Source organism: Podarcis liolepis, assembly GCF_965112155.1.
Source record: "Podarcis liolepis genome assembly, chromosome: 18".
Lineage (NCBI taxonomy): Eukaryota > Metazoa > Chordata > Lepidosauria > Squamata > Lacertidae > Podarcis > Podarcis liolepis.
The window spans coordinates 7,144,345-7,171,813 of record NC_139572.1 but is presented as its reverse complement, the minus strand read 5'-3'; the positions used below and the strand labels follow the sequence as shown (position 1 = coordinate 7,171,813).

Sequence of the window (27,469 nt, the reverse complement as noted above, 5' to 3'; positions counted from 1 at the left end):
TGAAATCAGCCCTAATAAAGCATAATTTATCAATAAAGCCGATAAGTGAAACCTAACAAAGGACACCTTCAGATTTATTTATTCAGTTATACATTGGAAAACGGGTAAATTTCAATTGTAGGAAACAGGATCCTTGTTTGTGAGAAGAAGGGGCAGCAAAGCATGCTGGGAAGAAGGACATGAGGGAAATGAAACCTAATAAAGGGTAATTTATCAATAAAGCTAATAAGTGAAACCTAACCAAAGACACCTTGGGATTGATTTATTTGGTTATACACTGGAAAAAAACGGATAAATTTCAAATTAATACAAAACCCCACAGCAGGGCATGCTGGGAATCGACCGTTGGCCTGAGGGAGCTGGCAGTGCATGCTGGGAACAAGACTGTAACTGCCGCCGCTCAGCAGCCTGGACGGCGCCCACGGCGGAGGCTGGCGGGAGTCGCAGGGCCTTCTGAAGGTGGCCCCTTCCCCTCCGAGGGCAGAGAAAGGCCCGGCCAAGTGACCCTCCTGCCTCTGCCTCCGCCAGGGACACCAGCGCCTGCAGCCCATCCAGCTGCACTCTGCACACCCTCAGAGGCCGGAGAGGCTGGCAGGGGGGAGGGCCCTCAGGTGAGCCCGGGAGAGAGAGGGGCCCCTGGGGGGATTTGCACTCTGCACGCCCTCAGAGGCCGGAGAGGCTGGCAGGGACAGGGCCCCCAGGTGAGCCCGGGAGAGAGAGGGGCCCCTGGGGGGATTTGCACTCTGCACGCCCTCAGAGGCCGGAGAGGCTGACAGGGGCAGGGCCGCAGGTGAGCCCGGGAGAGAGAGGGGCCCCTGGGGGGATTTGCACTCTGCACGCCCTCAGAGGCCAGAGAGGCTGGCAGGGGCAGGATCCCCAGGTGGGCCCGGGAGAGAGAGGGGCCCCTGGGGGGATTTGCACTCTGCACGCCCTCAGAGGCCAGAGAGGCTGGCAGGGGCAGGATCCCCAGGTGGGCCCGGGAGAGAGAGGGGCCCCTGGGGGGATTTGCACTCTGCACGCCCTCAGAGGCCGGAGGGGCTGGCAGGGGCAGGGCCCCCAGGTGAGCCCAGGAGAGAGAGGGGCCCCTGGGGGGATTTGCACTCTGCACGCCCTCAGAGGCCGGAGGGGCTGGCAGGGACAGGGCCCCCAGGTGAGCCCGGGAGAGAGAGGGGCCCCTGGGGGGATTTGCACTCTGCACGCCCTCAGAGGCCTCGTAGTCTAAGCTCAGGGGGCTCTCTGAGCCGGCATCTCTCTGGGGGGTGAGGGGTTTCTTCCCATGGGTCAACATCCTTCTTAAATTGTGGTGCCCAGAACTGGACACAGTATTCCAGGTGGGGACTGACCAAGGCAGAACAGAGCTCAGTCTTGGAAGCCACTGGGATTAGTAGCAATAAAAGTAACAATAATCACAATAAGAAAGATAGTAATATTAGACTTGGTTAACAAATGTTTTTAAGAACATTGTTCACACATATTTGTACTGATTAGCTCTGTGTGCATTGCAATCACTTATTCATTGTTGTGCGTAGTAATTTTAAGTGCATTCTTAATATTACAATCAAGGTGCGATGCTTTTAAAATGCACATTTTCTTTAATTATGAACACAGAAATAAATGTCGCTCTCAATTCATCGGATGATGACCTGTGCCACAAAGAGGGAGCCAGGCAGAGGGCCTTCTTGGTGGTGGCGCCCTCCCAGCAGATGTCAAGGAAGTAAACAACTACCTGACTTTTAGAAGACATCTGAAGGTAGCCCTGTTCAGGGAAGTTTGTAATGTTTGATGTATTTATTGTGTTTTTCATATTCTATTGGGAGCCACCCTGAGTGGCTGGGGAAACCAAGCCAGATGGTGGGGTATAAATAAATTGTTGTTGTTGTTACACTAGATTTAATGAACACTCATATCAGAGTGCCCTGGAAATTGAGAGCCAGAGTCTTTTATATACTAACCTTTTATGCTCTTCCACATCCGTTTAATGCTCCGAAATCCTTCTTTTAGCTTCTTTTAGACTTTTATGTATACTTTGTGTTTTAATATTTTTTAGCTTTACATTTTACAGATTGGAAATGACTGTACCCCACCCTACTGAATGCTGGTCTACTACCGTAATAAAGATTTGATTGACTGAAATGAAAAATCCTATAGTAATGCTGTGATTGGACACCAAAATAATATAATACAGGGTGATTCATAATGAAATATACAGTTTCCAGATCCTGTAAGACCGGCGCCGACACGGAAAACAGCTGCGAACCGTGAGGTAGATGTGCTCATAAAGTGATGGAGGTGATAGTGCGCGTGACACGTGACTAGTCAGGCGAAATGGCTGCGTCTGCAGTGGAGAAGACGTTTTGTGTTCTTGAATTGAGCAAAATGGAGTTTGTTGTGCAACGGCATTTGCAATTGCGATGTGTGTTGTGTGACAAACGGTGCATACATAGAACATCTGTGACTGTTTCTAAAATACTTTAAACATTCTCCTACAATTCTGTCACAGGTAACATGAGATATATTCTCATTAATAGTGTGTTGAAACTGTATACTTCATTATGAATCACCTTGTATAATAAGATAACAACATAACATATCATAACATAACATAACATAATATATCGTACTTTTCCGTGTATAAGACGAGTAAAATGGGATCCCCCCTTTTCTTCATTTTGAGTCTTATACATGTTCTACATGGGAAAATACAGTAATATGTAATGATATAATATAATATAATATAATATAATATAATATAATATAATATAATATAATATAATATAATACGTAAAGGTAAAGGGACCCCTGACCATTAGATCCAGTCGTGACCGACTCTGGGATTGTGGCGCTCATCTCGCTTTATTGGCCAAGGGGGCCGGCGTACAGCTTCCGAGTCATGTGGGGAGCATGACTGAGCCGCTTCTGGCGAACCAGAGCAGCGTACGGAAACACCGTTTACCTTCCCGCCAGAGCGTTACCTATTTATCTACTTGCACTTTGACGTGCTTTCGAACTGCTAGGTTGGCAGGAGCAGGGACCGAGCAACGGGAGCTCACCCCGTCATTGCGGGGATTCGAACCGCCAACCTTCTGATCGGCAAGCCCTAAGCTCTGTGGTTTAACCCACAGCACCACCCGTGTCCCAACAGAATAGAATAATAATAATAATAATAATAATAATAATAATAATAATTTATTATTTGTACCCCGCCCATCTGGCTGGGTTTCCCCAGCCACTCTGGGCAGCTTCCATAAAAACCAAAAAACACTAAAATATCATACATTAAAAACTTCCCTGAACAGGGCTGCCTTAAGATGCCTTCTGAATGTCAGGTAGTTGTTTATCGTTTTGACTAGAATAGAATAGAATATACATTCCCCCATATTAATATTTCATTATAATTAATATTAGTAATAATAATGAAATAAGTCAAGCCAGAGGCTCCTCCCAGCTCTGCCTTGCCCTGCCTAGTGGGCGTGACCACTCTCCACTAAACCCCGCCCCACCTCTCCCCACTTTCCAGCCCTGCCTTTCGCGACCCATTGCCTTCCCCAGCTCTACTCGCCCCACCTCCTTTCACAATGACTCGCCCAGATTGGCGTAGGCGGCCTGCCACTCTCGTGATCGCCGGAGTTCCCTCTCCCCTCTCTTCCCGGCTGCCTCGCCCGCCCCTAACCCTGGCCAGTGCAATAAAATTCATTGGATCCCAGTCAAGGCTTTGCTACTTGTTGGATCAGGGAGCAGAGCTTACACAATACAGAAATTAAACCAACAGACTATGGAAGATGTCTTAAATGAATTTCTCAGTTTATTGATTTACAAAGCTTAGGAGAATGAAATGATGTGAAGTGAGCTTATGAATGATAGCGCATAAATGTGAGAAATGGAGCATAGAAAAGTGAATACATAGAACTGGCATAACCAAACAGTATTGTGGAATATTAGAATTGATATGGTTAATAGGTAGTCATGACAAAGCAAACACTCAAAAACCTTTTAAATCTTTTTAAAATTATTAAAAGATAATAGTTTACAAACTAAGGGCAGTACACCAGGACTCATTGTAGTCCTTGGCAAAGCAAGGTAGCAAAACATTTCCTCCCATCTTACGGTTCATGTGAACAGGACTACACAAAACCTGGGCTAAGAAGGAACACAATCTCTTTCAGAGGTGGAGAAGGAGCAACATGGAGGAGTAGCTGTGTTTCCTTTAGGCACTTCTCGACATCAGGAATATGGACTATTTTAAGAATCAGATGTCCCCTTAATTTCTGGTTGTCAGGTGCTCCTTTGTGTTCAGATCAGGCCTCAGCACAATAATGTAGCACTTGGGAAGGAAGATGCAGCCCAGAAGCCCAGCACTGGAGGCCAACATAGAGAAGATCTGCACGGCCACCATGTACTTGCCCTTGGTGCTCAGGTAGGTGGGCACAAAAGAGACCCAAACACTGCAGAAGACCAGCATGCTGAAGGTGATCAGCTTGGCTTCGTTGAAGGAGCCAGGCAGCTTCCTGGCTAGGAAAGCCACCGTGAAGCAGGTGGCAGCCAAGAAGCCCAGGTAGCCGAGGGCAACGTAAAACATGGCCACAGATCCTTCGTTGCATTGCAGGATGATCTCTTCCACCTGGGAGTGCATGTCAGGCTCTGGGAATGGGGGAGAAGAGCCCAGCCAGATGGTGCAGATGAGAACTTGCCCCCCAGAACAGGAGATGACAATGGAGTTGGCCAGACTCTTGCCCAGCCATCTCCTCACCCTGTTCCCGGGCTTTGTGGCCAGGAAGGCCAGCACCACCGTGATGGTCTTTGCCAAGACAGAAGAAACAGCAACTGAGAAGATGATGCTGAAGGCCGTTTGTCGGAGAAGGCAGGTCTCTTTCCTTGGGCGCCCGATGAAGAGGAAGGAGGACAAAAAGGAAAGCAGGAGGGAGACGAGCAGGATGTAGGAGAGGTCCCGGTTGTTGGCTTTGACTATGGGAGTTTCCTTGTATTTAATGAAGATTCTCAACACAATGCCTGCTGTTAAGGACAAGAAGAGGGCAATGGAAGCTAAAAACATTCCTAAATATTCTCCATAAGTCAGGAAGGTGGTAATCTTGGGAACACATTGATCTCTGTCCTTGTTTGAATGGTGATCTTCTGAGCATTTGGCGCAATGTTCTGCATCTGGGGAAGAGAAAAAGAGTGGCTGCAGCATCACTTACATCCCTAATGATCTGAACTCGATTACATTTTGAAAAAATCCTAGAGATTTCTTCCTTATGGTCATTCCTTTCAACTCTCTTCCAGGATGTAATGAAGGTGATTGTAAAGAAGTTGAGGAAGGAGCCACATTCCCCAATGTCTGCAGAAATCTCACAAAAAGTGTTTGAGACTGGATTACTGCCCTGTGTTTACTCTCTCGAGAAATACCTTCCCCCTTGGAGTCACCCACCTTCCTGGGCGGAGAAGGTCCCTTCCGCACACCGAGCACAAGCATAGCAGCAAATGGGCTTTCCTTCTAGAACCACCTTGGCATATCCCGGTCGACATCTTTCTGTACACCTGGAACGAGGCACGGCCTAACCAGAAAAACAAGAAGGTGCAAGAAAGAGGAATTCACTCATAGAGTGAGTTCAAATGGATTTCTGGACTGCAGCCTTTGACCCCTCATCAGGGTCCTTTCAACCCCCCACTGACCATTGGGGTGACCAGAATATCTTGTTCTTCATAATTCGTTCAGGACAACTGAGGTTTGCACCACAGAACTCTGTTTCCGCTTCTCCGTTTACCTGCTTCCCTGCTTAATAAATCTTCAAAGAAAATGGCAATGGAGTCTGAAATGTGATTTCCCCAAAGTTCAGGATTCGGATAATCTCTCAATCACTAATTAAGACAAATTTAATATGACACTTTTCCAAATATTGGTTTCCCTCACTCTGTTTTTGAGGCATGCAAGGTTTCCTCTTATTGCTGATGAATGTCCTAGCTATTTCTAGTTCATATGCCATTCCTTAACATTAACCTTATATTAGAATAGGGTTGTTGTTTTTTAACTTCTCATCCTTCACCAACAGCCGTGCACTTCTCAATTTCTGCACATACAATAGTTTAACATTTGCAACATCTACAAGTGAGCTTACTCCATAAATTTAAAATATCAACAATAAATCAGTAATTATCATTTCTAAAATAAATTACTTTCCATCCTTCTGCATGTATGAAAGCCCAATAGTTCACTTTTACTAGGGGCTTTCCCTTTTCTTCTTATCTACATAGTCCTTTCTGTCGAAGATTCTGGTGTCTTCTCTGAGGACCTCTGTGCTCTATCCTTTCTTTGAGCACCCCAAATTCACCTCCTATCTCAGCTGCTGTGAAAAGAAAGAGTGGTGGTTGCAGCTGCTATTGACGGTCAAGACACCATTGGTCAACCTGATATCCTGATATGGTCATTTTTCAGCGGTTGTTTAAGGAAAAACATAGTAATCATCTCCTAGCCTTCTCCCTTTGTGATTCCCCTTACCTTGTTGAATTTCCTGGGCCACTCAATAGCTTCTGGGTTAATGGTGAACTTTATTCCAGCAGACGTATCTCTCCTTATATTCCCAATTTTCAAAATGTCATAAGAGATATTGGGAAACATCACCCAGTTCACAATATCAAAGTCCACTGGTAGCTCCCAGTTCTCATCCAAGCACAGCCTGCCTCTGGAAGTATTCAGGCACTGGATTTCTCTTAAGAAAGGGTGAAGCTGGAATGGCAGGGGAAACACCAGCATTAAGAAAACGGGAAGCCAAGATGGATATCTCAGCCCTACTCACTTCAGCCTCTTATGGTTTGGGGCTGCGTGTATCTCATGTAGAGTGGAATTCCTATTCAGCCATTTTTATTACTACAGACCCTGCAAGTGCTCCAATTTTCCAGGGATGTCCCTGAATTAGAGACAGTTTTTCATTTGATCCTGGAATTTCCCAACTTTGCTTAGAATGTCCCTATTTTCATTGGAGAAATGTTGGCAGATGTGGAGTTATCCAACCCACAAGGCGTCCAATCCTATATAGGGAATTTTTTAATATGTTTAATATTTTAGTATGAATTTCTTTATTTTTTGAGCTGCCCAGAGTGCTGAGGCAACTGAAGAAGATGTATAAACAGTGCTATTATTCTAGAAAAGAAGGCGCCAGAACTCAACATGAGCACTTCCCTCTTAGAATGGCAATGGCACCCACCTGAGAGGTGCCAAAACTGAGTTCCAGCGAATTCTCCCCTGAAAAAAGCCCCGGGGTGTCAACAGTAAAATTTTCATTATGGAATGGGATGTCCCTATTTTCATCAGAGAAATGTTGGGCGGTCTGCTACTATTACTAATACTAATAGTAACTATGATATTTTACAGGTTTATCGACAGTCAAGATCAGCATCTGTGTGGACTGCAGTTTGCAAAAAGGGGAGGGAAATACCTGCCACGGCTGTAGCCTTGCGTGTCCCCATTGCTCTCCTTCCTCCACCATCAGCCTCCTCTGGGATCTAGATGAAAGCGAAGCATGCAAGGCCTGAGCCACAGCCTGAACATTGATGTAAGTGCCATAGCTGTCTAGAAACAGGGCTCTGCCACGCTCCTCTTGGGGCAATGGCTGCAGGTTCTCCTCCTCTCTGCATCTTATCCTGCCTTTCACGGACAACAGATGCTTTGAATATGAACACTGAAATGCTTGATTGAAATAATCCTCAATATTGGTCTGAAATTTATATTTGTCACCTTTGCTGTTCCTTATTCCAGTCTGAATTGCAAAGGACAGAGAACCATGGAGGTACTGGAACATATCTGGAGGGAGGTAAGTGCCAGTTCTGATTTCTAGCAAAGCTGTTGTGATCCAGACTTTCCCCCCGAGTTCCTTCTCATAGAAATGATGTATTACCACGAGTCCTATGATACTCAGTGCACTGGTTATATAGGAAACAAATACCCCAACTTGTCTCCATAGGAAAAAAGATTCCCCAGGTCTCATAAATTGATCCATATCATTTTCTGGTACTCTTTTTGATAAAGCAATGCAGATCCCTTTGCTGAGCATCAGAGGTTTCACAGCGCTCACAAATCTTTCTCCATTGTCATTGTCTGGAGTGAAGAGGCCAATCCACGTCCATCCAAAATACAGGAGCAATTCAACAATCCCTTGGTACTGACTTTCCTCTTTGGGAATCATCCGGTAGACAAAAGGGAAGAGGTTTTTATCTTCGAGAACCTGGGCAGTGAAGCCATAACTGATCTAGCAAGCAAAGCAAAGATCACCATTTTATTTTACTTTCAGCATAAGATTTTTAATTATCTGAAATGACTGATATTTAAATCTCTGCTGGCTGAAGCTGATGGGAATTTTAGTCGGAAACATCTGGAGGTGTCAAGTTGGTGAAGGCTCAGTTTTGAAAAAGGGATGTTGAATCCATAGCTCAGGATTTTCCCATTTAAAAAAAATATCCCTGCTTAGTAGTATTTTACGGAGTTGAACTTCTCTGTGCTTCCATGCTCTCCCACTACTTACCTGTGGGATTTTGTAGATGCCTGACAAGGCTGAAATCACTCTTGAGATGAAAGTATTGCCTCCTTCAAGAACAGCCAGCAGGTGATTCTGTTCTCCACAGTGATAATTGGGAATATTGCATCCACTGCCTGCAAGCAGCTCTAGCATGGCGTCCGAAGTCAACCTTGCATCGAAATGGTTCTCATAGAGGTTGTAGCCCAGGGTGATGTTGGGTAAGAGCCTGAGATCCTGGTTGATCTCTAGGATAGTGAGTGGGAAAGGCAACACGTGCCAGAAGAACCTATTTGCCTCCCTGCAATAAATGAATTCTTTAAAAAGAGTGAAACTGATATTCATATGAATGGGATGGAGGAAACATTATATAATCCACACAGATTAGTATTTATTTATCATTTTGCATTAATATCAAACCTTTTCCTGTCTAGCATAAAACAAAAATTTGGAAATCTCTGCTCCATGACAGGAGCTTTGATGCAAACAGCACACAGAGCTGTTCAGCATTGTAACAGACTCCCTCCGAAGGTGACCATGTGTCATGGATGCTTCAGGTGAGATTCTTCCGGGTTCCTTCCATCTCTACAACTCTATGATTCTATTCTACTATGGTTTTATCAGTAAGAAATTAAGGCGCCCCTCAAAATGTGTGATATACTGGGAAGTTGCTGCAAGGGCTGCTTTTGCTGCAGTGGTCTTTGGCTTCTTGCAAAGGGCTAGACTATAGGTAGATAAGAGACCATTTGATAAAACGAGGAGAAGCACCAAATACCTCAGTCCCCTTTTAGTTACAAATGAGGCCTGGTGGCTTTCAGGTTTGAGTGTGTGGTAAAATCTATAATTTTGCCCATGTTTGGATCAGTGACTCCACCAATGAGGACACCCCCTGGTCTGTATTATTTTATATAATCATTTTATTTGAAGCATAATGTTCCACCCTTAATTCCTGCAGCTGGGGGAATTCAGTGCATCCTTTTAACTCCTGACCAGATTCATTGCCATCCTAGCATTCTACTAAAAGCAACACAGAATCAAAGGTAGGAGAGTGTTTCACTAAGGAAGACCCACAATATTGAAATAGGAGAGGTTTGGGTGGAATCTTTTAGTGGACCCCCAGCTCCCAGCAGCCCAGCCAGCAAGACCAATGGTCAGGGCAGGGTAGACCTGCAACATGAGGACAGCCTTGGCTCCCCAGCCCTGATCAAGGTGCTCTTTCCTTGATAAATAGGAACCATTACAAGGACTGGAGGACCATGAAACCTATCCACATATGATTTTATATACCTCTCACTCTTGGCGAAGGGTGTCTGAGAAAAGACGTATGGAGTTTCCTTATAAAAGGATTTTGGAGATATGATCCCAGTGATGAGAAAGTGTTCAGGCCAGTAGTAATTGCGAGCATCCGTTTGATCCCTGACCAGATTCAAGGGGCACTTCGCCTTGTGGTTCCCGTAGACTCCAAAGGGCATCATGAGCAGCAGAAGCAGCAACAGAAGGAGCAGGGATCTCATTCTGGCTCTGCCTCCTCCTCCTCTTACCTGCCAAAGACACAAAGCAGAAGAACCCAAAGACTCTTGCAAGGCCAGACTGCCTGGGCTTTCCCCAATCTGGGTGGTTTTCATCTATATCTTCAGAGCTAGGAAGCACAAGGCAGGCACACCCCTCTTTCGCCAGCTCTGCATCTTGACTCAGTCTGTTTCCAACACAGGAAATATTCTCTGCACCAACTTTTTCTTTACCAGACACAGTGCAATCAATATTGTCATGCTACTTTCTGAGGCTGATGTAACCTCCAGAAATATCTCCTGAGCATTTAGAAGAGGAGATGACTATAATTTTGATTATTCCAAGTGGAATAAGTTTCATCACACTAACTTTCCGAAGTCTTGAATCGCTCAGGCAGCAGGTGCAAAGCTGGAGAAAAACATGATGGAGAAAAGTGAAAAGGTGTTTTTGGGAAATGGAAGTTTGGCCTGAACTTTGCTCCCAAGGACCAAAGAAGGAGCTGGATCTGACCATGGACTCTCCTTCCTTGGAGGTTTTTAAGCAGAGTTTGGATGGCTATCTGTTAGAGATGCTTTAGAGAGCCAGTGTGGTGTAGTGGTTAAGAGCGGTGGACTCATAACTTGGCAAACCAGGTCCGCTTCCCTGCTCGTCCGCCTGCAGCTGCTGGTGACCTTGGGCTAGTCACACTTCTCTTGTCTCTCAGCCTCACTCACCTCACAGAGTGTTTGTGGTGGGGAAGGAAGAAAAAGGAGATTGTTAGCCACTTTGAGACTCCTTAGGTGTAATGGTTCTAGGGGTTGCTCGTGCGTAAGCCGGTGCAAACACCTGGCTGGGTTGCCTGAGTGAACCTTTTCTGTCCGGACAGCCACTCACCTGTGGCTGTCTCAATCGCTGGCAGAATCCGTCAGTGGGCGTTTCTTAAACTTCTTCCAGCAAAGAAGCTCTTTGACGCCTAGTCTCCTCCTACTCTCTCTGCGCGAAAGGCTTCTGCGCAAGGAGGGCGTAGGCAGCGGAGGACCCCTACTCTCCGCGCTGGTCCCCAGCAAGGAGTCATGGGACTGCCTCGCCGCTTCCCCCATCTGCCCCCCTTCTCCACTGGTGCTACGCTGATTCTCTTCCCCAGAAGATGGGCTGCCTCTCCCAATCCCGGGACGCTCTCTGGAATCCCTCTGGATTTTGCTTTCTCCCTCCGGCACTGATGGCAGTTCCCTGACATCCACCTCCTCCTCAGGACCCCCACCCCCACCCCTGGCGCGATTTCCCGGTACAACCTCCTCTCTCTCCTCGGTCAACGATGCGGGGAATCCCCTGTCATCATCTTCTGAGGATTCAAAACCAGCCTCCCATCCGCTCGGACCTCTTCCCGCTGGTTGAACCTCCCAGTCTGATCCTTCTCCCTCGGACACCTCCCCTCCCTCCTCTTCAGAGGCAGGAAAACCCACAAAGTCCCATTCATCGTCTGTGGGTCCAAATTCTCCCTCCCAGAATCCAGCTAATGGTTTGGGCTTATCCGGAAACAAACCGTGGAATTCTTCCACCAGATACCCGTCAGTGATTGATTCAGCAGGGACCCAAGTGTTTTCAGACCTAGGTTCCCACTCCCAGGCTACCAAGTACTCTACCTGGCGACCTCGCCACCTTGAATCGAGTATTTCCGTGGATTCGTTACAGTGTTCCCTCTCCTCTACCCGCGGGTGGGTGGTAACCCCTCCCTCCCGTCCCGGGAATTCCCACCCCTCCCTGTAAGGAGAAAGTAGGGACCTATGGAACACCGGGTGTATCTTCATGCTGTCAGGCAACTTGAGTTTAAATGCCACTGGGTTAACCTGCTGTATTACCTCAAAAGGCCCCAGCCGCCTAGGCTGCAACTTCTTGCACCCTCCCTTTAGGGGCAACCCTTGGGATGACAACCACACTGGTCTCCCACCCGTATGGCCTCCCCCTCCCGACGGTGCCTGTCCGCCCGCCTCTTGTAAACTTCCTTGGCCCGCTCCAAGTTCAGCCTGAGTTGCTGGTGTAAGGCCTCCATTTCCTCCACCAATTGCTCAGCCGCAGGTACACTCCATCCTTCCTCCCCCCGCCCCGGGAAGGCCCTGGGGTGACACCTGTAATTGGCCATGAAAGGGCTCATTCCCGTGGACACGTGTTTAGCATTATTGTATGCAAATTCAGCCAAAGCTAATTTCTCTACCCAATCGTTCTGTCTCTCACTGACATAGCAGCGTAGGTACTGCTGGAGCATACCGTTCGCTCTTTCGGCTTGACCGTTGGTTTCTGGGTGCCTCGCCATCGAGAAGCTCACCTCGACCTGTAGCAAGCTCATGAGTCTCCGCCAGAACCGGGAAGTAAATTGTTTCCCGCGATCCGAGATTACCTTCAATGGAGCCCCATGCAGTCTAAAAATGTGATCCACAAACAGCCTGGCTATCTCCTCTGCCGCTGCTGCATGCGAGCAAGCTACGAAATGGCACATTTTGTAGATCGACCACTACCATGACCGCTGTCTTTCCCCTTGACTTGGGCAGATCTGTCATAAAATCAATGGACACCACCTCCCAGGGCCTTTCCGGTGTAGGTAAGGGTTCCAGTAGCCCCGCGGGGGCAGCCCTTTCCCCCTTTGCCCTCTGGCATCGGTCGCACCCTCGTACACATTCTCGTACGTCTTCCCTCACCTTTGGCCACCAGAACTGTAGCATGGTCTTGTGCTGTCCAAAGTGCCCAGCTGTTGGGTTGTCATGGTACCTTCCCCCTCAAAGGAAGTACCTTCCCCCTCAAAGTCTCCCCTGGTGCATACAGCGCCCCCTTATAGTACAGTAGCCCTTCCTTTTCCTCAAACCCTCCATTGACTTCCTTTCCGTCCCTGAGTTCCCTGATTTTTGTCTGAGCAAACTCATCGTCTCTGGTGAGCCCTGCCAGTTCTCGTTTCCCAACCAACACTCCCCCCACACACACACACATCGGTCCTTGGGGAACACGTGCCTGGTCTCTTGTGGCCCCTCTCCTTCCATGTACTCCAGTTTCTGGAAGAGAGCATCTGCCCTTACGTTTTCCTCTCCCGGCACGTATCGGATCTCGTAGAAAAACTTGGCGAACTCCTGGGACCATCTGATCCGTCTCTGGTTGAGCACTCGCGTGGTCCGCCAGTATTCCAAGTTCTTGTGGTCAGTTCAGACCTGGATCTTGTGCCGCGCCCCTATCAATAGATGTCTCCATTGCCGAAATACCACATAGATTGCAAGCAGTTCTTGGTCATACACCGTGTAGTTTTGCTCCGACTTGCTCAGCTTCCTAGAGAAAAAGGCACACGGCCTCCAGTTGTGCTTGGCCCCGGGCTGAAAAAGGACCGCTCCAATCGCGCGGATGGATGCGTCTGTCTCCAGTCTCATGGGCTTCTCCGGATCCACGTGCAGGAGCTGCTCTTCCAAGGCGAACGCCTTCTTCAGTTTTTCAAAGGACAGCGTTCCTGCATCTTTCATTGTAATCTATCTAGTATATATCCACAATTTCCAAAGTTCACAATGCTTTGCAAGTGTTGGTTATAAAGCTGCTGCTTTTTTCAACTGCTTACTGTGGTCTCCCAAAAAGGTTACAAAATCATTCCAGTTCAGACAGGATTGATGGAAGTCAAAAATTTGAATAAGATGTAAAAGGATGTTTAATTACCATTGAAAATGATATGTTAAAAAAATAATTAAAAATTATATATTTTTAAAAAATAAATAAATCATTCCAGTCCCTTGTAAAAATATGATCTTCCTGATTGCTTTACCACTTCAGCTTTACCATTTCCGCCTACTCCATCCATTTGGTCTGCCCTTCTTCTCTGGTCAGTCCTCTGTCTTCTTTCCACCTCTGGGCTAGGAGCATCCATGTTGCTGTCACCACATCCATAAACAGTCTTTTCTTATCTCTTGGTAGTTCAGCACCTGTCATCCCTAATAATAAAGCTTCTGGTTTTTTTAACAAAAGTTATCTCAAACATTTTTTTCCATTTCATTATATATCATTTCCCAGAATTCCTTTACCACCCCACATGTCCACCACATGTAATAAAATGTACCTTCCTTCTTCTTACATTTCCAACACATGTTCCTACCTGTTCTGTACATTTTTGCTAGTTTACTGGCTGCTGGGTACCAACAATTCATAATTTTCATGTAACTTTCCTTCAACGTACAGCAAGCTGTAAATTTCTTCCATAACTATTCCCATTGTGAAAACTATAACCAAAATCTCTTGCCCAGTGTATCATTACAGATATAACTTCTTCATCGTTAGTATACCATTCTAAAATCAATTTATACATTTTAGATAGCAATTTCACATTACCGTATTTCCCAACAGATCTCTTTCGAATTTTGATATCTCCGTTTTAAGACATATTTCTTAATCAAGTTTGAAAACATCATTTAATTGATAATACTGTAACCAATCTGTTAGTAAATCTCTGATATACTCAAACTTTTTCAACTTTAACTGATCTTCTGCTTCTGTTAACAGCTCTTTACAGGTTGCCTCCTCTGTCTGCCACGTCCCTCCTTGAGGTCTACAGAGTCCCAGAAGGTGTCGCTCTCTTCGGCTTCGTGGTCTAAGCTCAGGGAGCTGTCTGGACCGATATCCATTTCGGGGAACTGCGGAGGAATAGGGCTGTCAGCAGCGCTGGGAAGAGGGGACAGACATCCCAGAACCCTCTGCAACCCGGCCTGACACTACAAGGGTCTCTCTGGCCACTCTGGCTTCCCTCCTCCTCTGTCACTTTGTCATGGGATATTTCATCCTCAGAGGATGACTGTTGGCCTGGACAGGATGGAGGAACCAGCCCAGAAGTGGTGGCAGTGGTGGCAAGGGGGGGGGGAGAGGGGAGAAAGAGAGCAGCCCAAAATGAGACAGGCAGGAACCCAGAAGCCAAACTCTCCTGCCCGCATTGAGTCGATATCTGACTTTTAGAAGACATCTGGGAAGCTTTTCATATGTCATGAATGAGTGTATGTTTCATCTTACCTCGATTACGCTTGCCTCCAGGTGTTCTCCAGGTGGGGGGCATGGCAAATCAAGGGCCTCCCCATCCTCCTGGTCTTCCCCGTCCTTCTCTGGGGGGCTCGCTAGTTCTTCCTGTGGCTCTTCCTCCTTGAGAGCCACTTCAGAGGCTGACTGCTGGCAGAGACAGGACCCCAGAGGTGGTGGTGGGGAGAGGGGAGAAAGAGAGCAGCCCAGAATGAGACAGGAACCCACATAGAGCCACTAGCCAGGGAAGCCCTACAGCCCTGGCGCCATGGGGGGCTGGTCCATCAGGACAAGTGGGGCAGCAAGCCCATCTGCCCCCAGCAGCCCCCTGCCTGTCTGCCCCCTTGCTCAAGACTGGTCCAGAAGGTGGCCTGGCTGGCCGGCCAGCAGCCTCCTCCTCCTCCTCCTCCCCAGCCTCAGGGTTCTCCAGCTCAGCAGGGCTTCTCTCCTGCTCTGTCTGCTCCGTACCTCATTGAGGGAGTCCCAAAGGGAATCCAGGGAGGACACGGAGGACAGGGAGGAAACACTAGAAAATGGTGACAGACTTGGAACCTGCAAGGAAAAGATGCAAAAGACGAGCAATTAAAAAACGCAACCAAACATTAAAACTCAAGGCACCCATAACTGAAACAACAGTCTCATCCTACGGTTGATATGCCCCCCTCCCCTTCTGCCAATCACCGCTTAGGCCACGGCCACCTACCCAGTCAGGGCTGAGGAGAACCAGCCGTCTTGCGGTCTCCTTCTCGCCTTTTCCTTCGTCCTCCTTGACATTGAGAATGTCCTCCTCGATGGCTGACTGCTGGCAGAGACAGGACCCCAGAGGTGGCGGTGGGGAGAGAGGAGAAAGAGAGCAGCCCAGAATGAGACAGGAACCCAGAAGGCAAACTCTCCTGCTCACGTTGAGTTGCTAGCCAGGGAAGCCCTACAGCCCTGGTGCCATGGGGGGCTGGTCCATCAGGACGAGTGGGGCAGCAAGCACAGCACATTCACTCTCAAGGCACCCATAATTCAAACAACAGAACAGGGGCATAGCCAGCTGCTTGGGTGTCCAGTTCAACGCGGGGGTCCTGTGGGCGGGGGACACTTTCTGGAGCCTATCCTCTGCCTCCCCCTCAGCTGTAGGGTGGCTGAGGGAGAGGCAGGGGGCAGACGCAAGCCCCACGCTTCTGTTTCAGGCAGCGCCCAGCCTGCAGGGGCCCAAGCCACCACGTCACTCCCAGGAGAGATGCGTGGATCAGGCACTCTGCAGCCTGCCCCCTGGTAAGTGCCAGCCCCCGCGGTGTGGTGCCCAGTGCCAGCCGCGTTTTTTGACTCAACTAAAAGGTTTGGTGAGCCCAATTTTTATTTTTATTTTAAACTCGGCTTTATGGCCTTTTTCCACCCCCCTCAATGATGACACCTGGGGCGGACCCCAACCCCCCACCCTCCTTTCTCTGCAACTGCAACAGAATAAAAGGACTCAAAACTCCCTTAGCAGTTTCCTGTTGGTCCCTTCACCATTTCCCCAGACATCAGTCTTCAGACTTTGCTTTTTTGGTGTCTAACAACAGTTTTTTCTGATTCAGTTGCAGACAAACCACCAAAAGGCTGAGGTTGGGATTCTGAGCCAATGTCACAGCCAGGTTCCGATGAGTCCATTTCATCTAGGGGGGGGGGGCTGTTTCCCCTGAGGGTGACCGCTGAACACACCACCCAAGGGAAAAAGAAGGAGAAAAGCGGAGAAATCTTTTAATTCTTTAGCAAGAAAGAATGAGTGCCAGGAGTTTTCTTTTCCCTGCACTCCTCCATTGCAACACCTTTTCATTACTATTATTATGCTAGATTTAATGAACACTCATATCAGAGTGCTCTGTAAATTGGTGGCCATAGTCTTTGTATACTAACCTTTTATGCTCTTCCTAATGCTCCTAAACCCTTCTTTTAGCGTCTTTTAGACTTTTATATATACTTTGTGTTAAATACTTTTTTGCTTTCCAAAACGTTTTACAGACTGAAAATGATTGTACCCCACTCTACTGATGCTGGTCTACTACTGTAATAAAGATTTGATTGATTGAAATGAAGTATCCTATAGAAATGTAATGACTGGACACTAATGTAATGTATTTCCCTCCCCCCAAATTCATACTTTATTACTTATTAATATTAGTAAGAATAATGAAATAAGTCAAGCCAGAGGAGAGGCTCCTCCTAGCTTAAATTTATATAGCACCCTTCACTGGAATGCTACAAGTTCATTATATAGCACCCTTCATTGGAATGCTACAAGTTGAATCATAATAAGAATGAGAGTTTCCACCAATTTGAAGTGATGAAAGTTTAAGTAGGATGCAATCTTGACTAATTAATATAAATGCTTTGTCAGTGGCTGATCTGTCAATTATTTTTACTTGCCCTTTTGATCTTGGCTTTGCTCTATAAATGGGGCGTGAATGGGAGGAACCTGAGTTGGAGGAGGAGGCCTCTCGCTCTTCCTTCCTGATTGAGCATAAGATGCCTCCTCTGAAAAGGTTCGGCAGGCAGGGAATACAACTATCTGGCATCGTCTCATTGATTCCCTCCAATGCTAAACTTCTTGCTGGCTCACTCGTAATCTGGTGATCCACTCAACATCAGGGCACAATGTGTCATATCCTGGACAACGCAATAAAATCCATTGTACTCCAGTCAAGGCTTGGTTAAGGTCAGTTGCTACTCTTTGGAACAGGGAGCAGAGCTTACACAATACAGAAATTAAACCAACAGACTACGGAAGATGTCTTAAATGAATTTCTCAGTTTATTGATATACAAAGCATAGGAGAACAAAATGAGATGAAGTGTACTTATGAATGATACAGCATACATGTAGAAAATGGAGAAAATTCAATAAATAGAAATGACATAACTAGAAACTATTGTTGAATATCAGAATTGATATGGTTAATAGGTAGTTAGGACAAAGGAATCACACTCAAAGATCTAACTCCTCCCTCCCTCCAGCCTATCTTGTTGTGAGATAAATATAACTTCTCAAAGCAAAAAATGATTAAATGCTAAAACTTTACAAACTAAGGGCAGTAGATCAGGACTCATTGTAGTCATTGGCAAAGCAAGATAGCAAAACATTTCCTCCCATCTTACGGTTCATGTGATCAGGACTACACAAAACCTGGGCTAAGAAGGAACACAATCTCTTTCACAGATGAAGCATGAGCAACATGGATGAGCAGGTGTGTTTCTTTTATGCACTTCTGGACATCAGGAACATGGAATGTTTTAAGAATCAGATGTCCCCTTAATTTCTGGTTGTCAGGTGCTCCTTTGTGTTCAGATCAGGCCTCAGCACAATAATGTAACACTTGGGAAGGAAGATGCAGCCCAGGAGCCCAGCATTGGAGGCCAACATAGAGAAGATCTGCACGGCCACCATGTACTTGCCCTTGGTGCTCAGGTAGGTGGGCACAAAAGACACCCAAACACTGCAGAAGACCAGCATGCTGAAGGTGATCAGCTTGGCTTCGTTGAAGGAGCCAGGCAGCTTCCTGGCTAGGAAAGCCACCGTGAAGCAGGTAGCAGCCAAGAAGCCCATGTAGCCGAGGGCAACGTAAAACATGGCCACAGACCCTTCGTTGCATTGCAGGATGATCTCTTCCACCTGGGAGCGCATGTCGGACTCTGGGAATGGGGGAGAAGAGCCCAGCCAGATGGTGCAGATGAGAACTTGCCCCCCAGAACAGGAGATGACAATGGAGTTGGCCAGACTCTTGCCCAGCCATCTCCTCACCCTGTTCCCGGGCTTTGTGGCCAGGAAGGCCAGCACCACCGTGATGGTCTTTGCCAAGACAGAAGAAACAGCAACTGAGAAGATGATGCTGAAGGCCGTTTGTCGGAGAAGGCAGGTCTCTTTCCTTGGGCGCCCGATGAAGAGGAAGGAGGACAGAAAGGAAAGCAGGAGGGAGACGAGGAGGATGTAGGAGAGGTTCCGGTTGTTGGCTTTGACTATGGGAGTTTCCTTGTATTTAATGAAGATTCCCAACACAATGCCTGCTGTTAAGGACAAAAAGAGGGCAATGGAAGCTAACAACATTCCCAAATATTCTTCATAAGCCAGGAAGGTGGTAATCTTGGGGACACATTTATCTCTGTCCTTGTTTGAATGGTGATCTTCTGTGCATTTGGTGCAATGTTCTGCATCTGGGGAAGAGAAAAAAAGTAGCTGCAGCACAGAACTGTTAGAACCCAAAACTAAGAATTTGTCAAGAATGTATAACTTGCTGTTGAAATGGAATACTCAGGATGAAACGGTGAAATCTGCTATCATTAAATGGGCACAAGATGTTGGACACAATATTATGTTTGCTGACTGGGAACAGTTATGGACCACAGGTATCAAGTTTACGGCATGTAATGCCCTAAGAGAGAATATTATGAAAATGATATACAGGTGGTACATGACCCCAGTCAAGCTTGCAAAAATCTATCATTTGCCCAATAATAAATGTTGGAAATGTAAAGAAACTGAAGGTACATTCTTTCACCTTTGGTGGACGTGCCCAAGGATTAAGGCTTTCTAGGAAATGATATATAATGAATTGAAAAAGGTATTTAAATATACCTTCCTGAAGAAACCAGAGGCCTTTCTCCCGGGCATAGTCGGCCAATTGGTGCCAAAGAAGGACAAAACTTTTTTTATGTATGCTACAACAGCAGCAAGAATACTCATTGCAAAGTATTGGAAGACACAAGATCTACCCACTCTGGAAGAATGGCAGATGAAGGTGATTGACTACATGGAATTGGCAGAAATGACTGGCAGAATCCAAGACCAGGGAGAAGAGTCGGTGAAAGAAGATTGGAAGAAATTCAAAGACTATTTAAAATTAATGAATGTTAGAATGATGTTGGATAGAAATTAAGTGGTTTCCAGCTGTAATGCTTTAAGAGATATGAAAAAAGGCTTATAAATGGGTAAAAGCTTAATGGCAAGGATTTGCCATTGAAGTGGAATACAGTGGTACCCCGCAAGACGAATGCCTCGCAAGACGGAAAACCCGCAAGACGAAAGGGTTTTCTGTTTTGGAGGCGCTTCGCAAGACGAATTTCCCTATGGGCTTGCATCGCAAGACGAAAGCCCATAGGGAATTGCTGGCGGTCGGGAGCAAAGACTTTCGCCCACAGCCGGCCTTCAGAAGAGGACCTCTTCTGAAGGCCGGCGGGGGGCAAAAGTCTTTGCTCCCCCCCGCCTGCCTTTCCCCCCCCCCCGCCTGCCCCGGGCGATCTTAAAATGCTGGTGGGCGGGAGCGAAGCGTTCACTGCCGACCCCCAGCATTTTAAAACGCTGTTCCGAAGCGGGGCGGGGGGGGCGGGAACACCTTGCGAGGCACCACTGTACAAAAAAGGGAGGTATGAGGAGGTCCGGGGAAATAAGCGTAAGGAAAATAAGTAACGGAAAATTAATGTGTTTTTAACTGTCTTTATTTTGTATTTTTCTTTTTCTTTTTTCATTTTTACTGTAATACCTTAAAATTTTTAATAAATATCTTATAAAAAAAAGTAGCTGCAGCATCACTTACATCCCTAATGATCTATGTTCTATTAGGATTTGAAGAACTCTATTATGTTTTGAAGAAATCCTAGAGATTTCTTCCTTATGATCATTCCTTTCAACTCTCTTCCAGGATGTAATGAAGGCGATTAATCCTAAAGAAATTGAGGAAGGAGCCCCATTCCACAATGTCTGCAGAATTCTCGCAAAAAGTGTTTGAGACTGGATTTCTGCCCTGTGTTTACTCTCTCCAGAAATACATTTCCCCTTGGAGTCACCCACCTTCCTGGGCGGAGAAGGTCCCTTCCGCACACCGAGCACAAGCATAGCAGCAAACGGGCTTTTCTTCTAGAACCACCTTGGCATATCCAGGTCGACATCTTTCTGTACACCTGGAACGAGGCACGGTCTAACCAGAAAGACAAGAAGGTACAAGAAAGAGGAACAGTTAGGAGTATTTGTGGGTATGTAATTCACTCATAGGGACGCTGGTGGCACTGTGGGTTAAACCACAGATCCTAGGGCTTGCCGATCAGAAGGTCGGCGGTTTGAATCCCCACGACGGGGTGAGCTCCCGTTGCTCTGTCCCTGCTCCGGCCAACCTAGCAGTTCAAAAGCACGTCAAAAGTGCAAGTAGATAAATAGGTACCGCTCCGGCGGGAAGGTAAACGGAGTTTCCATGCGCTGCTCTGGTTCGCCAGAAGCGGCTTAGTCATGCTGGCCACATGACCCGGAAGCTGTACGCCGGCTCCCTCGGCCAATAAATTGAGATGAGCACCGCAACTCCAGAGTCGGCCACGACTGGACCTAATGGTCAGGGGTCCCGTTACCTTTACCTTAATTCACACATAGAGTGAATTTAAACGGATCTCTGGACTGCACCCTTTGACCCCTCATCAGGGTCCTTTCAACCCCCCACTGACCATTGGGGTGACCAAAATATCTTGTTCTTCATAATTAGTTCAGGACAACTGAGGTTTGCGCCACAGAACTCTGTTTCCTCTTCTCCGTTTACCTGCTTCCCTGCTTAATAAATCTTCAAAGAAAATGGCAATGGAGTCTGAAATGTGATTTCTCCAAAGTTCAGGATTCTGATAATCTCTCAACCACTAATAAAGACAAATTTAATATGACTTTTCCAAATATTGGTTTCCCTCACTCTCTTCTTGAGGCAAGGAATGTTTCCTCTTGTTGCTGATCTATTTCCCTAGTTATTTTTAGTTTAAATGTCATTTCTTAACCTTACATTACAATATTTTTTAACTTCTTGTCCTTCACCAACAGCTGTGCGCTTCTCCATTCCTGCACATACAATAGTTTAACATTTGCAACATCTACAAGTGAGCTTACTACACAAATTAAAAAATCCACAATAAATCAGTAATTATCATTTCTAAAATAAATTACTTTCCATCCTTCTGCTTGTATGAAAGCCCAATAGTTCACTTTTACTAGGGGCTTTCCCTTTTCTTCTTATCTACGTAGTCCATTCGGTTAAAGATTCTGTCCAGAATTCTGGCTCAGAAATAGATGGTGTCTTCTCTGAGGACCTCTGGGCTCTATCCTTTCTTTGAGCACCCCAAATTCCCCTCCTATCTAAACTGCTGTGGAAAGAAGGAGTGGTGGTTGCAGCTGCTATTGACGGTCAAGACACCATTGGTCAACCTGATATGGTCATTTTTCAGCGGTTGTTTAAGGAAAAACATAATAAGCATCTTCTAGCCTTCTCCCTCTGTGATTTACCCTACCTTATTGAATTTGTTGTTCCACTCAATGGCTTCTGGGTTAATGGTGAACTTTATGCCAGCAGACGTCTCTCTCCTCACATTCCCAATTTTCACAAGGTCACGAGACTTATTGGGAGACATCACCCAGTTCATAATATTGAAGTCCGCTGGTAGCTCCCAGTTCTCATCCAAGCACAGCCTGCCTCTGGAAGTATTCAGACACCGGATTTCTCTTAAGAAAGGGTGAAGCTGGAATCACAGGGGAAAGCAGCAGCATTAAGAAACCGGGAAGCCAAGATGGATATCTCTCAGTCCTACTCACTTCAACCTCTTCTGATTTGGGGCCTGCGTGTATCTCATGTAGACTGGAATTCCTATTCAGCCATTTTTATTACTACAGACCCTGCAAGTGCTCCAATTTTCCAGGGATGTCCCTGAATTAGAGACAGTTTTTCATTTGATCCCAGAATTTCCCAATTTTCCTTAGAATGTCCCTATTTCCTTTGGAGAAATGTTGGTGGATGTGGAGTTATTCAACCCACAAGCCGTCTAATATTGTTTAATATTTAAGATGTTTAATATTTTAGTATGAATTTCTTTATGTTGGGAGCTGCCCAGAGTCCTGAGGCAACTGAAGAAGATGTGTAAACAGTGCCCTTTTTCTAGAAATGAAGGTGCCGGAACTCACCATGAACACCGCCCTCTGAGAATGGCAATGGCACCCACCTGAGAGGTGCCAAAACTGAGTTTCAATCAGTTCTGCCTTTAAAAAGCTCTGGATATCAACAGTAAAATTATCGTTATGGGACGTCTCTATTTTCAACAGAGAAACGTTGTGCTGTATGCTACTATTACTAGTACTAATAGTAACTATGATATTTTGCAGGTCTATCCCCAGTCAAGATCAGCATCTGTGTGGACTGCAGTTTGCAAAACCGGGAAGGAAATACCTGCCACGGCTGTAGCCTTTGGGGTCCCCATTGCTCTCCTTCCTCCACCATCAGCCTCCTCTGGGATCTAGATGAAAGCGAAGCATGCAAGGCCTGAGCCACAGCCTGAACATGGATGTAAGTGCCATAGCTGTCTAGGGACAGGGTTCTCTCACGCTCCGCTTGGGGCAATGGCTGCAGGTTCTCCTCCTCTCTGCATCTTATCCTGCCTTTCACGGACAACAGATGCTTTGAATATGAACACGGAAATGCTTGATTCAAATAATCCAGAAGATTGAGCTGCAATTTGTCACCTTTGCTGCTCCTTATTCCAGTCTGAATTGCAAAGGACAGAGAACCATGGAGGTGCTGGAACATATCTGGAGGGAGGTGAAAGCCAATTCTGATTTCTAGCAAAGCTGTTGTGACCCAGACTTTCGCCCCTATTTCCTTCTCATATGCCATGTTTATTGCCAGGAGTATCATGATACCCAGTGCATTGGTTATATAGGAAACAAATACCCCAACTTGTCTCCATAGGAAAAAAGGTTCCCCAGGCCTGATAGATTGATCTATATCATTTTCTGGTATAATTTTTGAAAAAGCAATGCAGATCCCTTTGCTGAGCATCAGAGGTTTCACAGCGCTCTCAAATCTTTCTCCACTGTCATTGTCTGGAGTGAAGAGGCCAATCCACGTCCATCCAAAATACAGGAGCAATTCAACAATCCCCTGGTACTGACTTTCCTCTTTGGGAGTCATCCGGTAGACAAAAGGGAACAGGGTTGTACCTTCAAGAACCTGGGCAGTGAAGCCATAACTGATCTAGCAAGGAAAGCAAAGATCAGCAATTTATTCAACTTTCAGCATAACAGGTATTTAATCATATGAAATGACTGATATCTAAATCTCTGCTAGCGAAGGCTGATGGGAGTTTTAGTCTGAAACATCTGGAGGTGTCAAGTTGGTGAAGGCTCAGTTTTGAAAAAGGGGATGTTGGATTCATAGCTCAGGATTTTCCCATTTTTAAAAATATCCCCACTTGACCCCTCCAAAGAGAAAGTAGAATTTTATGCAGTTGAAATTCTCTTTCCCTCCATGCTCTCCCACTACTTACCTGTGGGATTTTGTAGATGCCTGACAAGGCTGAAATCATTCTTGAGATGACAGTATTGCCTCCTTCAAGAACAGCCAGCAGGTGATTCTGTTCTCCACAGTGATAATTGGGAATATTGCATCCACTGCCTGCAAGCAGCTCTAGCATGGCGTCCGAAGTCGTCCTTGCATCGCAATAGTTCTCATAGATGTTGTAGCCCAGGGTGATGTTGGGTAAGAGACTGAGATCCTGGTTGATCTCTTGAATAGTGACCGGGAAAGACAACATGTGCCAGTGGAACCTAGTTCCGTCCCTGCAATAAATGAATTATTTAAAAAGAGTAAAACTGATATTCATATGAATGGGAGGGAGGGAATGTTATATGATCCACAAAGATTAGTATTTGTTTATCCTTTTACATTAATATCAAATCTTTTCCTGTCTAGCATAGAACAAAAATTTGGAAATCTCTACTCCATGACAGGAGCTTTGATGCAAACAGCACACAGAGCTGTTCAACAGTGGAACAGACTCCCTCCGAAGGTGACCATGTGTCATGGATGCTTCAGGTGAGATTCCTTCGGGTTTCTTCCATCTCTACAACTCTATGATTCTATTCTACTATGGTTTTATGAGTAAGAAATGAAGGCGCCCCTCAAAATGTGTGCTATACTGGGAAGTTGCTGCAAGGGCTGCTTTTGCTGCAGTGGTCTTTGGCTTCTTCCAAGGGGCTAGACTACAGGTAGATAAGAGACAATTTTATTGACGGAAGAGAAGCACCAAATACCTCAGTCCCCTTTTAGTTACAAATGAGGCCTGGTGGCTTTCAGGTTTGAGTGTATGGTAAAATCTATAATTTTGCCCATGTTTGGATCAGTGACTCCACCAATGAGGACAAACCCTGGTCTGTATTATTTTATATAATCATTTTATTTGAAGCATAATGTTCCACCCTTAATTTTTTAAAAAAGCAGTGACAGAAAGGAAAAAGTGCTAAGATTGGAGGAGGAAACCTTTAATGTAGCCCAAGGTGGGCTGTAGGTCTCCTGTGGTATTGTGTCAAGAGAACTGGGCTAAGGTTGTTCACAAATGATCCAAATAGAATAAACATAAAATGATTTTGACAGCTTGGAAATTGCTTGAGTTTCATGCCTCCCTCTGGGATAGGAAACAGGTACCTATGGATTCCACGTGAAGAAATATCAAACATCTCACTACTTAGAAATGAGGCCAGTTGTGTATGTGAAAAAAGGAATAATTCCTTTTCACATTTTAGAGACCTGACTCCATGAACAAAGAAGTCCCCTGATTCATATTATTTTATTCATCATTTCAATTAAAGCACATCTTTTCTGCTCTTCAGCCACCAAACGTCACTGTAGCATTCCCTAACGACAGTTTCTGAATTGTCCAAATGGAATAATATTGAATAAAACCCTTGAGCCTTGGGAATTGCCTGAGTTTCATGGCATCCTGCAGGTGGGGAAATTCAGTGCATCCTTTTGACTCCTGACCAGATTCATTGGCATCCTTGCATTCTACTAAAAGCAACACAGAATCAAAGGTAGGAGAGTGTTTCACTAAGGAAGACCCAGGGAGCATTGAAATAGGAGAGGTTTGTGTGGAATCTTTTACTGGACTCCCCAGCTCCCATCAGCCCCAGCCAGCAAGACCAATGGTCAGGGCAGGGTACTCCTGCAACATCAGCCCTTAGCTCCCTAGCCCTGAGAAAGGGGCTCTTTCCTCGATAAATAGGAACCACTAGAAGGAATGGAGGACCGTGAAACTGTAAAGTACATACTCTTCAGTGCTGGCAAAGGGTGTCTGAGAAAAGACGTATGGAGTTTCCTTATAAAAGCGTTTTGGAGATATGATCCCAGTGATGAGAAAGTGTCCAGGCTGGTAGTAATTGCGAGCATCCGTTTCATCCCTGACCAGATTCAAGGGGCATTTCGCCTTGTGGTTCCCGCAGACTCCAAAGGGCATCATGAGCAGCAGAAGCTGCAACAGAAGGAGCAGGGATCTCATTCTGGCTCTGCCTCTTCCTCCTCTTACCTGCCAAGGAGGCAAAGGAGAAGAACCCAAAGACTCTTGCAAGACCAGACTGGGTGGGCTTTCCCAATCTGGGTGGTTTTTAACTCTACCTTCAGAGCTAGGAAGCACAAGGCAGGCACACCCCTCTTTCGCCAGCTCTGCATCTTGACTCAATCTGTTTCCAACACAGGAAATATTCTGGGCACCAACTTTTTCTTTCCCAGACACAGTGCAATTAATATGGTCATGCTACTTTCTGAGGCTGATGTAACCTCCAGAAATATCTCCTGAGCATTTAGAAGAGGAGATGACTATAATTTTGATTATTCCAAGTGGAATAAATTTCATCACACTAACTTTCCAAAGTCTGGAATGGCTCAGGCAGCAGGTGCAGAGATGGAGAAAAACATGATGGAGAAAAGTCAGAAGGTGTTTTGGGGAACTGGAAGTTTGGCCTGAACTTTGCTCCCAAGGACCAAAGAAGGAGCTGGATCTGACCATGGACTCTCCTTCCTTGGAGGTTTTTAAGCAGAGTTTGGATGGCTATCTGTTAGGGATGCTTTAGAGAGCCAGTGTGGTGTAGTGGTTAAGAGTGGTGGACTCATAACTTGGCAAACCAGGTCCGCTTCCCTGCTCCTCCGCCTGCAGCTGCTGGTGACCTTGGGCTAGTCACACTCCTCTCGTCTCTCAGCCTCACTCACCTCACAGAGTGTTTGTGGTGGGGACGGAAGGAAAAGGAGATTGTTAGCCGCTTTGAGACTCCTTAGGTGTAATGGTTCTAGGGGTTGCTCGTGCGTAAGTCGGTGCAAACACCTGGCTGGGTTGCTTGAGTGAACCTTTTCTGTCCGGACAGCTACTCACCCCCCGTGGCTGTCTCAATTGCTTGCAGAATCCATCAGTGGGCGTTTCTAAAATTTCTTCCAGCAAAGAAGCTCTTTGACGCCTAGTCTCCTCCTACTCTCTCTGCGCGAAAGCCTTCTGCGCAAGGAGGGCGTAGGCAGCGGAGGACCCCTACTCTCCCCACTGGTCCCCGGCAAGGAGTCATGGGACCGCCTCGCCGCTTCCCCCATCTGCCCCCCTTCTGCACTGGTGCTATGCTGACTCTCTTCCCAAGAAGATGGGCTGCCTCTTCCAATC

At 46.3% G+C, this 27,469-nt stretch overlaps 2 protein-coding genes and 1 long non-coding RNA gene across 7 annotated transcripts; 1 reads left to right on the top strand and 2 right to left on the bottom strand.

The window, feature by feature from the left end:
* Window positions 1-110: 110 nt before the first annotated feature.
* LOC310697590 lies at window positions 111-15,625 on the top strand. 4 transcript variants are annotated; one of them, XR_014521062.1, is made up of 2 exons: window positions 111-701; window positions 14,514-15,625. It is a non-coding gene; the product is annotated as an uncharacterized lncRNA (long non-coding RNA). The 4 variants fall into 4 exon arrangements; XR_014521063.1 differs by having other exon boundaries at window positions 111-970; XR_014521064.1 differs by lacking the exon at window positions 111-701 and adding an exon at window positions 960-1,060.
* Window positions 3,984-8,927, bottom strand: LOC310697283 (vomeronasal type-2 receptor 26-like). Its single transcript, XM_083483750.1, has 5 exons — window positions 8,514-8,927; window positions 7,431-8,240; window positions 6,494-6,721; window positions 5,426-5,552; window positions 3,984-5,157 (listed from the first exon to the last, which is right to left on the bottom strand). Exons 1-5 carry the CDS (start codon window positions 8,847-8,849, stop codon window positions 4,259-4,261), a joined length of 2,400 nt encoding a protein of 799 aa, XP_083339876.1. The 5' UTR covers window positions 8,850-8,927; the 3' UTR covers window positions 3,984-4,258.
* A 93-nt stretch (window positions 15,626-15,718) lies between the features above and the next one.
* LOC310697568 (vomeronasal type-2 receptor 26-like) lies at window positions 15,719-26,335 on the bottom strand. 2 transcript variants are annotated; one of them, XM_083484297.1, is made up of 6 exons: window positions 26,100-26,335; window positions 24,320-24,611; window positions 23,224-24,027; window positions 22,295-22,522; window positions 20,829-20,955; window positions 17,781-19,195 (listed from the first exon to the last, which is right to left on the bottom strand). In XM_083484297.1, the coding sequence occupies exons 1-6, from the start codon at window positions 26,324-26,326 to the stop codon at window positions 18,297-18,299; spliced, it is 2,577 nt and encodes an 858-aa protein (XP_083340423.1). In that variant the 5' UTR covers window positions 26,327-26,335; the 3' UTR covers window positions 17,781-18,296. The 2 variants fall into 2 exon arrangements, 1 of the variants encoding a protein (XP_083340423.1); XR_014521048.1 differs by lacking the exons at window positions 17,781-19,195; window positions 22,295-22,522; window positions 23,224-24,027; window positions 24,320-24,611; window positions 26,100-26,335 and adding exons at window positions 15,719-15,816; window positions 16,518-16,699 and having other exon boundaries at window positions 20,829-21,699.
* Between the last annotated feature and the right edge of the window lie 1,134 nt (window positions 26,336-27,469).

What these genes read in the sequence shown, in the direction of transcription:
- LOC310697283 (XM_083483750.1), bottom strand. Translation starts at nt 8,849, where the DNA reads ATGAATATCAGTTTCACTCTTTTTAAAGAATTCATTTATTGCAGGGAG. An exon ending in GGCCCAGGAAATTCAACAAG is followed by an intron (nt 5,553 to 6,493) that starts GTAAGGGGAATC and finishes TTTTCTGGTTAG; the next exon opens with GCCGTGCCTCGTTCCAGGTG. An exon ending in GACCTTCTCCGCCCAGGAAG is followed by an intron (nt 5,158 to 5,425) that starts GTGGGTGACTCC and finishes TCTCTTCCCCAG; the next exon opens with ATGCAGAACATTGCGCCAAA.
- LOC310697568 (XM_083484297.1), bottom strand. Translation starts at nt 26,326, where the DNA reads ATGAGATCCCTGCTCCTTCTGTTGCAGCTTCTGCTGCTCATGATGCCC. An exon ending in CCCTTTGCCAGCACTGAAGA is followed by an intron (nt 24,612 to 26,099) that starts GTATGTACTTTA and finishes CATTTATTGCAG; the next exon opens with GGACGGAACTAGGTTCCACT. An exon ending in GACCTTCTCCGCCCAGGAAG is followed by an intron (nt 19,196 to 20,828) that starts GTGGGTGACTCC and finishes TCTCTTCCCCAG; the next exon opens with ATGCAGAACATTGCACCAAA.